Below are 12,479 nucleotides of genomic sequence, written 5' to 3'. Positions count from 1 at the left end.
TATTCTTACTGAGTTGAAGTTATTCATTAGTGAAACTTACAGCCTCTGATTATGTTGCTTTAACCTCTCAATTATTCTCCCTGCACAGGGCTCTGACCTTCCCGCCTGTCTTTCACCTGCCTCTAAAACTTTATACTTTTTGAACTTGACTCTTGACTTTCAAAGCCACCCCCCTGGCTACAGGATTTGGCCCAAGCTCCTCCGTGTGACTTGGGAGAGAAGCAGTACTGTGCACCAGATAGGAGTATCCCCTATGGTGGCACCTGGGTGGCTCAGCAGTTGAGCGTCTGCCTTCGGCTCAGGTTGTGATCCTATCCCCTATGGTGGCACCTGGGTGGCTCAGCAGTTGAGCGTCTGCCTTCGGCTCAGGTTGTGATCCTGGGGTCTGGGTATCGAGTCCCACATCGGGCTCCCCTCAGGGAACCTGCTTCTCCCTCCACCCGTGTCTCTGCCTCTCTCTGTCTCTCATGAGTACCCCCTATGGCCAGACCACCTGGAGTGAATCCATCCCCCCATCTGCTAGCTGAGTGTCTCCTTTGGCAGGCTCCTTAAAGTCTCCTTTGGTTTCTGCTGATGGGATAAAAATAACTTATATTGAGTTACTGTTTTGACTTGTATGGATTAAATGTGTGACTCCACATAAAGCTCGTAGAATAGTGCCTGACATGCAGGAAGTGCCCCCAAATCCTGGCCATTGTCACTGTCACTCCTATAGTTACTTAGCATCAGGTCTGGGATCCAGCCACAGCCCTCAGTGATCTTGTCCCAATCCTTATTGTGCCAAGGTCTTGAGATTTTGGCACTTACCCATGTCTCTTCTCCAGTGAACCTCTACCTTTCCTTTCAGGTCTGGGTCTAGTGCCTCCTCTCCAGTGCTTTCCTCCCTCCTGCGGGAAACTGGTTCTCTCCACTATATGCTCGTAGTTCTCTGATGCTTCTGGGTTACGGTACTTACTTCTCTATTTTTTGGTGCTTTATCTCCTCTTAAGCACACAGAGACACATAGGGTTTCCTTTTCTTTTACACTGAGAATTTCTCCTGGGGGCGGCACAGACCCTATCCCGTCCATCCCACTTCCTTCCAGTCCCAGGCACTCAGAAGGCACTTGGTAAATGTTTGCTGAACAAATAAATATTTGCTGCCCTATATTTAGTCTTAAATACAGGGTTTTCTCTTTGGTTTGGTTTTGTTTTTTGCTGTTCATGGTACATTACTAAATTTATAGTGAGAGACAAATCTCAATAGCTTAAAAGGCTGGCTGAAGTGATTGTGTCCAGCACCGCAGTCATTTGGCTCTGAGGGCTGTTTTTTATTAGTCATTTTAAAAGACTGTCACGGGGTAGTTATAGAGACAAGAGATCATCCTATAAATCACAGTGCTTTCAACCCATTCATGGTTTGGGTCTACAATTTAATGATGAGAAAAATATATCTAGCAAGTAAATATTTAAACATTTTGGTACTTGACCCAAATACAGAGTAAAATGGATATTGTAAATGTTAAGGTGTAGTAAAACAGCTCATTCTGATATTTTACCTGTAGAAAGTAAGTAAGTATCCTTCCATATAGTAATAACAAAGCCTCTCTTCTCAGATTAGAGACACTGTAAATTCCTAAGGGAATGTAGTTTAGGAGGAGGGAATGCTTACTTTGAATAAGAGCACTTGCTTGGCTCAGATAGTTGCATATTCCTGTATTCTGCACTGCTTTGGGTTGTTTCAGTTATAAGAACATAGCCCTTCTCCAACTAGTGAGAGCAGAGTTTTGGTAAGAGTATAGTTGAGAAAGAAGGGGAGATACAGTGATTCCAGGGCAGGAATATTCCTGGAACCTGGCCTCATAGGGACCAGAAGATGGTCAAAGCCACTCCTACCTGCGCACCCTTATGGGCTGTCTGCTCCTTCTTTGGTGTCTTTGTTGCATTGGCTTCATGTTCTCTTCTCTGCCTTTCCACTTCCTTTTCTTATCGTCATGTTGCTCTTGCTTCATTGAGGCATTAGCCAATCTAGGGTTTCAGCCAGCCGCACTCCCTACTCTCCAGGGTATCTACTTCGTCTGTGCCTCTGTACTGACTGGCTCTTCACTCTGAGGACTCTGTTACCCTCCTAGGCAAAGATTCCCAACTGGCTAGCTCCACTTAAGGCTACTAGCTCATAAGGCCCAGGTTGCTGGACTCATGGCCTGCACGTGTTTTAGGTGTCTTATTCTTGTGCGATCAGCTGTGGGTCTGGGGTGAAGCAGGCTCCAGAGATGGCAGCCTTGAGAAGACTTTGTAACCTCCAATGTTTCTAGGATCCAGGCAGGTTATGTACGTGAAGAAAGGAGGCAAGGTGTGAGAAGGAGATACACATTTGCCATGGAGCACAGAACAAATGAGTGTTGTCTATAAGCATGGACTCTTGAGGAAGAAGGCTCAGGTTCGAAGCCCACCCTCACCATTTATCAGCTGGGTGATTCAGAACAGATGAATCTCTATATGCCTCAGTTTCCTCTCTGCAGAGTGGTTATAAGGATTAAATGAGTCAGTAAAGTGCTTAAGGTGCTTGACACAACATAGCTATTTTTAGGTCAGCTGTGTTTAAAGAACATTTTCATTAGCATCAGCATCCTTATCATTGAATTCCATAATGAAATGAGTGTCCTCCCATTTTTTTCTAAAACATGAAGCTGTTTGTGCTTTTTGTAGAACCAGAGGCACAGAAAAACATTTCTGTGAAGATAGCAACGGAGCAAGAAAAATGATGAATGGCCGTTGTTCTCAATGCATTAGGGAGTGGGGGGACCTTGGAGAACTGATAGTTGGGTCCTAAAAGGCAGAGCCTCATCCAGCTGAAGCAGATTGCCAGAATGTCAGAACGAGGTCCAGAGCTGTCCGATCGATCTATCCGTTGACCAGTCTGTCTTTTTTTTTTTTAAGATTTTATTTATTTATTCATGAGAGACACAGAGAGGCAGAGACATAAGCAGAGAGAGAAGCAGGCTCCTTGAGGGGAGCCCGATGCGGGACTTGATCCTAGGACCCCGGGATCATGCCTTGAGCTGAAGGCAGATGCTCAACCACTGAGCCACCCAGGTGTCCCTCTGTCTGTCTTTACATCTCTCACAATAAGCTCATGTTATGTTGGAAACCTTGTGCTTCTCAATAAAACGCATCTGTGGGCTGTACACAGACTGCCCTCAGGCTAGGGACTTTTGGCCACAGGCTTAGAATGACGGTGTGTGCCAGACTGGTCTCAGAAGAGATTGCAAGTGGACCTTCTTATGTTGATGGATTAAAAAATTGTCTTTACTGACCAAGGCTGACACTGTGAAGTCCCTCTCAAAGATGGCAGGATGACATGGGAAACAGTATGTTCTGATCCTCAGGGTTAGCTCACTGTGTATTTCCAAGAAAAGGCATCTGCCTTTGATTGTATTTTCTTAGAACAAATGAAAATTGTAACATTTTTTAGTTTACATTTTTTAGTTTACATTTATGTATATAGGCCTGATCCTGTTGTGAGTGATTTCCCAGAAGCAACCCTTTCCTGTCAAAGGCATCTTCCTCCTGTGCTCCAATACATAATTCCCACTCAACACGTTTAAAACAGCTTTTTATCACTTCTCACCCGAAAGCTGTTGCTCTCCCCAGGTTTCCTCTCTCCCTAGGTATTCACACCAAACCAGTTTTTCTTTCTCTGTCTCCTTTCCTGGCATGCGTGCGTGCCTACACACATACACACAGGCACACACACACACACATCCATCTATTCGTATGTCCTGTCTTTTTTCCACATAGCAGCCAGAGTCGTCTTTTTAAAAAATGAATTAGTGTATCACTCTCCTTATTGAGGCTTGTAATTACTTCTCATCTAACTTAGAATGTTACCAAGCTCAGGATTCTGGCCTATGATGTAGCTGTAGCACTCGGCCCCCACCTGTGCCACTCTTCATGCCTTTTTTGCGAGGTGGCTCACCAGTGTTCACCCTCATTTTTGAGCACACCAGCCTTGTTCCTACTCTGTGTTCTTTGCCTTATCTGTTCTCCTTCCGGAAGTACATCTTACCCCAATTGTCACCTCTTCAGAACAGCCTCTCCCTCCCTTCTGTCTGAGGCTAGTCAGACCAAGAACCTTGTTTGTCTTGTGCTTATTACCAAGTCATAGTTGCTAAATGAATGAATGACTAAACTGTGGGCCTTCGGGTGTAGGGAGAGGAGAAAGGTATTAGAAAAAAACGATATATTCGCTAAAGTATACTTGTTTAACTTATTTAAGAGGCAGGAGGGAAAAGAACAAACTTACAGAATAATGAGATTTCCTATATCACTAATAATGTTGATTTATCCAACGTGCAAACGACCCAGAATATAAGAGGGAATTTACCTTGGGCCTGATGTGGCTATTAGACACATTTGTACTTACACATTCCATTTCTCATATTCTCATTAAAAGTAATAGCAGAAAATTACAGCAAAGATTGACCCAGTGTTCAGATGGTGATCCCTTCTTTAGAGCTGTTGATTTGTTTAGTTAATGGTAATTTATTTAACATACTTCTACTTTTTGTTGTTTTTTAGGTCTGTTGCCACAGTTATTGGGAGTTGCCCCAGAGAAGGCCATAAAACTTACAGTAAGTCTTTTGAGTTGATGATGCTTATGCAGGGAGTTTGCACACACTCAGGAACCTAGCAGATATTCTTATGGGAAATAGCAGGTTTGTATTTCCTCAAGGTGCTAGCTAACTCGAACCTAGGGCACTTATCACACACAGCATTTCACTGTCCTCCATTGAACACTGAACATTCAAAAATGTAATGCTATATTTGAACAAGAGTTGTGGTGGCTGCTACCACAATCACCACCACCACCACCAAAGTGGCAGCAGCTGCAGCTAAATTTACCTCCATCCCTACCATATTTGGTACATTACATGGATGACCTGTTATTGTTTAATCTCAAGCAAAGTGGGATCCAGAGTTTACAGATAAGGAAACTGAGGCCCACAGGATTTAGTCCACGCAATTCATGGGTGGAAGGTTAGGAACTCAAAACCAGATTTTTTCTGATTCTAAAGCTTAGTTACATGTGTTTATAGAATTCGTGTATAGGGTATATTCTATAAGCATCTGCCAGGCCACCTGTTCAGGGGTCTGAGTTGATCCTTGATCCAGTGTTAGGCTCTCATATGACAGATGGGAGATATTCAGGAAGTTTGTAGAATGTGACAGGTGCTGCTGTTATATTACAAAGGTCATAAAGCCCCAGGAAGTTAAACACTACTTTTAGATTGATCTCTGTAGCCTTGATGCCTAAAATTCTTTTACTGGGTTGTTATATCTTCCAAAAACATGACTGATTTTTAAGACTGCTTGAAGTAAATAACAATTTGAGTTTATTATACTCAAATTAATATTACTGATGTTGAGAATTCTTAGATATTGAATCTTTTTTTTTTTTAATTTTATTTAAGAGCGAGAGCACAAGAGAACACAAGTGGGGTGGGGTGGGGGGCACAGCGGGGCCGTGGCAGAGGGAGAAGCAGGCTCCTCACTGAGCAGGGAGCCCAAGAGGGCTCCTCGATCCCAGGACCCGGGATCATGACCTGAGCAGAAGGCAGATACTTAAACGACGGAACCACTCAGGCACCCTGAATTTCTTCTAAGCTGAAAAGTCTGCTTAACAACTTTGTCTCAATGATGAGTTTTGCTTTAGATTAAATTTTGTTAGCAGATTTGAAAGTGATTTTTAATCACTCTGTAAACCAGTTTATTAACTTATAAAACATATGTTTTCTTGTCCCTCATGTCAAAATGTCTCTTATGCTATTGTAATATAAGCATTTTAAGCTTATAAGCAAGCCATCTATTCTTTTTTTATAAGACTTTTTTTTTTTTTTTTTAAGAATTTTTAAAAAATTTATTCATGAGAGACAGAAAGAGCGGCAGAGACACAGGCAGAGGGAGAAGCAGGCTCCATGCAGGGAGCCTGACCTGGGACTTGATTCCGGGTCTCTAGGATCACACCCTGGGCCGAAGGTGGCGCTAAACCGCTGCGCCGCCCGGGCTGCCCTATTCCCCCCCCCCCCCCCCCCCCCCCAGTAATTGCTACACCCAGTGTCGCGCTGGAACTCACACAACCTGGAGATCAAGAGTCTCACACTCCACTGACCCGAGCCAGCCAGGCACCCCTAAGCCATCTATCTTTCAGTTTCTCCCAGAAACATCAGGAGTACTTATGTATTCACCTTTTAAAAACTACATATGTGCTATTAAGGACACTTCTCAAATTCTTTAAGATCCTTAATTTATTCAGTTATGATTACTTCAATATACGGACAGAAGAGAAGAACGTATTTGCAGCTATATATTTATATGTGTTTAATGACTTTATATTTTTCATCAGCTTCTATAAATATTTTTCTTCAAGGTGAATGATTTTGTGAGGGATAAATTTATGCGCAAAGATGGTTCGGTCCCACTTGCAGCAGAAATTCTTGCCGGAGGCTGTGTAAGTACCTTTTTTGCAGAACTCTGTGTTGAAAAGACTTGTTTCACATGTGTATCCCCACTGTGGTAACCTAATGTGGACTAAGGCTTCTGTTCAACCACAGATCCTGTGCAAGGGCAGAGGCTTCTAGGGCACAAGAACTATTCCTGAGATGGAAGGGTAAATGTTTCTGATCTTACTGCCTGTTAAGTCATGCCTGTTAAATTCGTCATTGCTTTCGGTTGGTTCTGCAACAGAAGTCATTTGTGGCAGAAGTGTTTGGCCTTTCAAAGAATCTTTGCTCACCTTTTTCTAAAGTTAATTTGTAGTACATTCTTTCCTCACGGCACCCTCTGCTGGGTCAGGCACTAAAATGTGTAGTTTGGAGTTGGCAGCCATAGCTCTCTGCTTTGCTTTACTTTACAAGTCCCAGAACCTCCTCGAGCTTCCCTGTGCTGGGGAAGGATGCTGGGAAATAACTGGCTGAGTATGCTCCGCATTGTTGAAACTGCTTGGAATGAGTATTTCTTTATATGGATGAACAACCTGCATCTTGTTCTTAAGCTCAGCAAAACATGATGTCTCATTTTATCTCATGTACAGGTTTGTTCATGTGAATGCAAATACTTTAAGTAAATTAAATTCTTCTACAAAGACTGGCGCTATTTAAAGATAAGGTTGGTTAAATAAACGGGCTTTGATCACTAGGGCAATACAATATTGGTATATTTTCCATCTAAACCTGTTTCTTTTCTTATAAGAAAGATGAGGTCACTTATTGTTTTAATTAGCTTGTTCTGTGCAGGAAATGGTATTCATAAAATAATCTTGAAAATCATTGCATTTAGATGCTGGGCAAACACCTGAGAATATTAAACCTTTGTTTGGAAAGGGCTTATTGTTCTGTCTGACTTTGAATGGGAGTTCCTTAAATGTAGCAGGAGCTAAGAAGTTCTAGTCCTGGTAATTCTTAAGAGATAGATGGAATTTGGCTCTTGCTGATTTCTTTCTGTTTGATCACTGACCTGTCGTAGATGGCCAAGTAGGGTCCCCCTGTCCTGTAACTTTAGGAGCATTCAGGATGGAAAAAAGGAAGCTTTATTGTTCTAAATAAAGAGGACACATAATAATAATCAAAAAGAATATTATTAGGAGGTGAGGAAGCTGCTCTTTCTGGTAAGTACTATTCATTTGAAACCATAGTAGTGTCTGTTTGAGTAACTAGTGGCATGTCCATGGGCTGTCTCTGGCCTGGCCTCCAGACTGGTTGCACAGGACCTGAGATAGCAAGGTGTTTCTGTAGGTCAAGTGGGTTCGTTTTTCTTAAAAAGTCAGGTTTTAAACCTGCTTGAAAAGACATGATTATATATCTCTGTAAGAATTTAAAATGTGAAATTAATTATGTGATACTGCTCAAGATTTTGGCAATAATCTGGAGGTTTATTATCTTTTTAATGAAAATATTTTGCCTGCACACGGGTCTGGGAGATGGGTTGTGGCATGTATCGTCTGCTGTAGGTGGTCTTGTTTTCTTGTCTGTGGTCGCCCATTTCAAACACAAAGCACAGATTGGCATCAGAAGTAGTGCCTTGTTACTGTAAAGTGGTGCAGCCCTTCTTTAAACCTGATCTAAACATGGGCTTAAAATTGGAGCCACTTGGGCTTTACAGCTACTTAAAATATCTGTGAAATGAGGTTTGCCATCCTTCATCTCAAAGGTAGGTAGACTGTGGTCCTTGGTGTTTCAAGTCTCCTATTTTGCCTCCCCACCTCCCACCAACACTGCTTTAAGAAGTAAGAGTTTAATTTTCAAGCGAGCAATTCTGTAGGTAGCAAAAATTTCAGGCCCTTCATTCAGCTCTCTGTGCAGTGAGATGGAGGATCCCATTTTCAGTGTGTTTTTAAAGCAGCAGCATCTTGCTTTGCTGCGACAAGAGTTTTCCTGCCCTCAGAGCCAGACACACACCTTAGAAGGTCCTCGTGGGTTCTACAGCCTCGTCTTTCCAATTGGGAGTAAATACAAAGGGCTTTGAAAGATTGTGTCACGTGACCAGCTCCCCTTCTCAGTTCACCCATGCATGCCAGGCATTGACTTTTAAGTCCCTGGGAGCTCCCCTTGCTTCATCATTCCTGAGAATTAGTACACATGGCTGACTTTTCACTTGTAACTGAAGCTTCTCATTTCTTTGAAGAAAGCTTTTTCTGTTTTATCTTCTATTTTCTACAAAAACAGGGAAAATACACAGGTCTTTCTTTCTCTCATGACATTCGCGGCACTTGGCAAAACTAATTTAAGTCTGTTTTATTACATTGTTTTGGAAAAGCGGTCACAATGATAAGTTTAGAAGAAGATTTTAGAAAAAAAGAATAAAATTAATCCCATTCATTATTTTTGATTACGGCAAAATCTGTAACTAAAGAGCTTAAAAAATCTTCTATTTCTTTGATGTATATGAAAGGGTCAAACCTGACTTTATTTTTAAAGTCATTATTTGCACTGAGCATAGTTTTGGTTTAGAGCGCTGTTAAAAATTTGACTTCAGTTTTCTAAGCCTTTTTATAGATTGACACCTAACAGTAGTGATATATCCAGCACAGCTCAAGACCAAACTAAGATGCCGGGCCAGGGATTTACAAACTGTAAGTCTGAAAAGTTCTTTGTGCTTTTGTGTTTTCCATACAGTGGTTTACTATGCACTACATTGGGCTAGTGGTTGTAGGAGTTTTGACGGAGACCGAGTATCCTCAGGCATCCCTGCACAAAATATATGGATACCTTCTGTTTCTTTTTATCTTTCCCCTTCTTGGGTCAGAAACTCAGCTCCTGGAGGGCGACGTGATGAGGGGTCATTGCCATTGATGGCAGAACTCACAGTAGATGTAGCAGAGGAGAAAGGGGCCTGTCACTGCCCATTTCCAAGTAGGTTCGCAGCGAACTTAAAAACCAACATTCTCTCTCACCACGTTATTATTGTTGTGTTGCTGCTACTTAGCCATAACACAGGTAATGCCATATGGTCTGTAAGCAGCAGTCCTTAATTCAGCAGAGTAAGTGTGTATTGACTATCTTCTCTGTATCTAGTGAATTAGAGGTTCAAAATCCCAAGGGATCTGGGCTCCTCAGTTTTTGATCCTTTGGTCTTAACAAGTCCTCAGATAAGGAAATACTAGTGGTGCCATGACTGGTTTCAGGGAGAATATAAATATGATGAGTGAGTAACTTATTTGACATGAAAATAAATCTACACTAAAATGAAAAGAAATGAAATAATACTCACCAGGAAAAAAAAAGTGACCAAGTATGAAACTCTCTCTTTTAAAGCTCATATTTAGTAAACATTATTTGCCTACCAATAGAAAATAATAGCATTCTGTGATAATTTTCCTTTTTTAATTTAAAAAAAATTTTTAAGATTCTTTTTATTAATGAGACACACACACACACACACACACACAGAGAGAGAGAGAGAGAGAGAGGCAGAGACACAGGCTGAGGGAGAAGCAGGCTCCACAAAGGGAGCCCAACGCGGGACTCGATCCTGGAACCCAAGGGTCACACCCTAGGCCGAAGGCAGCGGTTCAACCGCTGAGCCACCCAGGCGTCCCTCTGTGATAAGTTTTAGAAAGACAAGTAAACATGCTTTTTTGAACAATGGTCCTTTGACAGTAGGCCTATGGTATTTTTTTCTTTTGAGGTACCTACACACCAACACACACGTGTGTATTTGTTTTAATATTTATAAGAGTTTATACTCATTTTAAGTGGCAAAAATAATTGATGTGTTCACATCACTGGTTGGAAAGGGGTTAGTGAGACTGTACATGAAGAGCAATCTTAACTGTAGCCCCCTACAAGTATGGCCTTATCATTCTTATCATTGTTGCCTGTATTCCCATTAGTATGATGATTCCCATATGCATATTTTTATGCCTGTTTGTATAGCTGTGTATCAGATACCATGTTTGAACCAAGTTTTTATCACTCACCTTTTTGCATCACATTCAATTGAAGTTAATCTTTATTATTTAAAAAACCGGGTGTAGACACTGATGTGTCTACCACTTAGCTTAAGACATCAGACTTGACAAATGTTGCTGGAGACCCTTGTATTTCTGACACAATAGATTTTCCCTCCCTCATCTCCCAGGAGATAACCCTGTCCCAAAATTGGTGATTTTCATTTCCATGAATGTCTTTATACTTTTTATAGGTATATCCCTAAGCAGTATAAGTGTTTGCTTTTGGAGGCTTCATTCTATAGGAACAGCTTATGATTCTTACATTAATGGCTTTGCATTTTTTCCCACTGGTGCAACTCATGTCCTTTGCTTGCAAGAAAAGAACAGTAAATGGGAATATTGCATTCACGTATTATAATGTGACAGTGAACATGCCTGTGATTGATGTGGATTTATAGGATTTTATATAGATATAATTGGGACAGTGTATTTATTTGACCAATTTTTTGTAACTTGGAGTTTCTTCCTTAGACTAAAGTCCTTTTTTCAATCTCATCATTTAAACTCTTGCCCAACACTAACTGGATTTAAAGTTATAACCCTTCCCTCCCATGTTGCCAACACACATGCTCCTTACCTGCCTTACTGTCCCCACTGCTTCCTAACAGGAGTGATTTCAGCGTTTCTTCCATCATTGAGGAAGAGAGGTGTTCTGGTTATCTACTGCTGTATAGCAAGTCATTCTAAAACTTGGTGGCCTCAAACACCAGTTTTGTTTCTTTTGTTTCAATAGATAGACTGAGTTCAGCTGGGCACTTCTCATTTGTGATCTGCATGTGTTTATAGGCAGATAGCAGCTGGAAAGGCTCCATACTATATGATTCCAACTCTAGGACATTCTGGAAATGGGAAACTATGAAGACAGCAAAAAGATGAGTGGGAGAGTACTAGGGGTGGAAGAAAAGGGGAGAGATGAACAGGAACTCAGCCACAAGTGACTGGCAGTGATGCCAGTGAGTCTGTTGTCCAGAGCACCTGCTGTGGCTTCGCGCGTAGCTTGGGCTTTTCAAACCTTGACAGCTTGATTCTAAAGGGGGCTTCCCCAAAGGAGGCATTTCTACGAGTTCTGGGCAGAAGCTGCATAAACTCCATCACTATCAGCATCCCCCAGCAGAGTGGTATATTTATTACAATTGATGAACTTACATTATTCAGTATCCATAATTTACCTTACAGTTCATTCATGGTGTTGTACATTGTGCGTTTGGACAAATGTGTAGTAACGTTTATCTGTCATACTAATAATCAGAGTATTTTCACAGTGCTAAAAATTCTCTGTGCTCTACCTATTCATCTGTACTCTCCCACTCATCTTTTTGCTGTCTTCATAGTTTCCCTTTTCCAGAATGTCCTAGAGTTGGAATCATATAGTATGCAGCCTTTCCAGATTGTTTTCTCTTACCTATAAATATGCATTTAAGGTTCCTCTGTGTCTTTCTTGGCTCGATAAATCATTTCTCTTTAGATTCAATTATATTCCTTTGTCTGGATTTACCAGTAGCTTACTTATTCATTCTCCTGATGAAGAACATCTTACTTTCTTCCGTGTTTGGGCAATTATAAATAAGACTGCTATAAATTTCCTTGTCCAGGTTTTTGTTGAAAATGTAAATTTTTGACTCCTTTGAGTAGATAATCAAGAAGTACATTTTTTTGGATCTTATGTTAAGAGTATGTTTAGTTTTGTAAGAAACCTCCAAACTTGTCTTCCAAAGTGGCTGTATCATTTGCCATTTCTACCAGCAACAATTGAGAGTTTCTATTGCTCCATGTCCTTGCCAGCATTTGGCATTGTCAGTGTTCTGGGTAACTTTTTATTTTGCTGATCCATTTCTTGTCGTCTTCATGGTGTTGACTTCTTCAAGAATTCCCTTCATGTTCTTGCTGGCCATCTGGCCTCTGTCCCTAATAGATGACCCTCAGCTTCTTTTCATCATCAGCCCCAGCTGATTAGTGCAAGTAGCTCATTTGGTATTTTGTTTTGTTTTTTG

At 41.3% G+C, this 12,479-nt stretch overlaps 1 protein-coding gene across 3 annotated transcripts in view; it reads left to right on the top strand.

Annotated features, from left to right (window-relative positions):
- The window catches only part of SLC25A13 (solute carrier family 25 member 13), a 185,258-nt gene that overhangs the window by 125,436 nt on the left and 47,343 nt on the right, over positions 1 to 12,479 (top strand). For all 3 annotated transcript variants that reach the window (XM_055307442.1, XM_055307441.1, XM_055307443.1), the window contains 2 exons: positions 4,560 to 4,612; positions 6,409 to 6,489. In XM_055307442.1, coding sequence (XP_055163417.1) covers positions 4,560 to 4,612; positions 6,409 to 6,489 — 134 coding nt within the window. The remainder of the gene's footprint in view (positions 1 to 4,559; positions 4,613 to 6,408; positions 6,490 to 12,479) is intronic.

Source organism: Nyctereutes procyonoides, unplaced genomic scaffold (genome assembly GCF_905146905.1).
Source record: "Nyctereutes procyonoides isolate TBG_1078 unplaced genomic scaffold, NYPRO_anot_genome, whole genome shotgun sequence".
NCBI classification, from domain to species: domain Eukaryota; kingdom Metazoa; phylum Chordata; class Mammalia; order Carnivora; family Canidae; genus Nyctereutes; species Nyctereutes procyonoides.
Note: the sequence above shows the minus strand (reverse complement) of the source record. Positions and strands in the feature narration are given on the sequence as shown.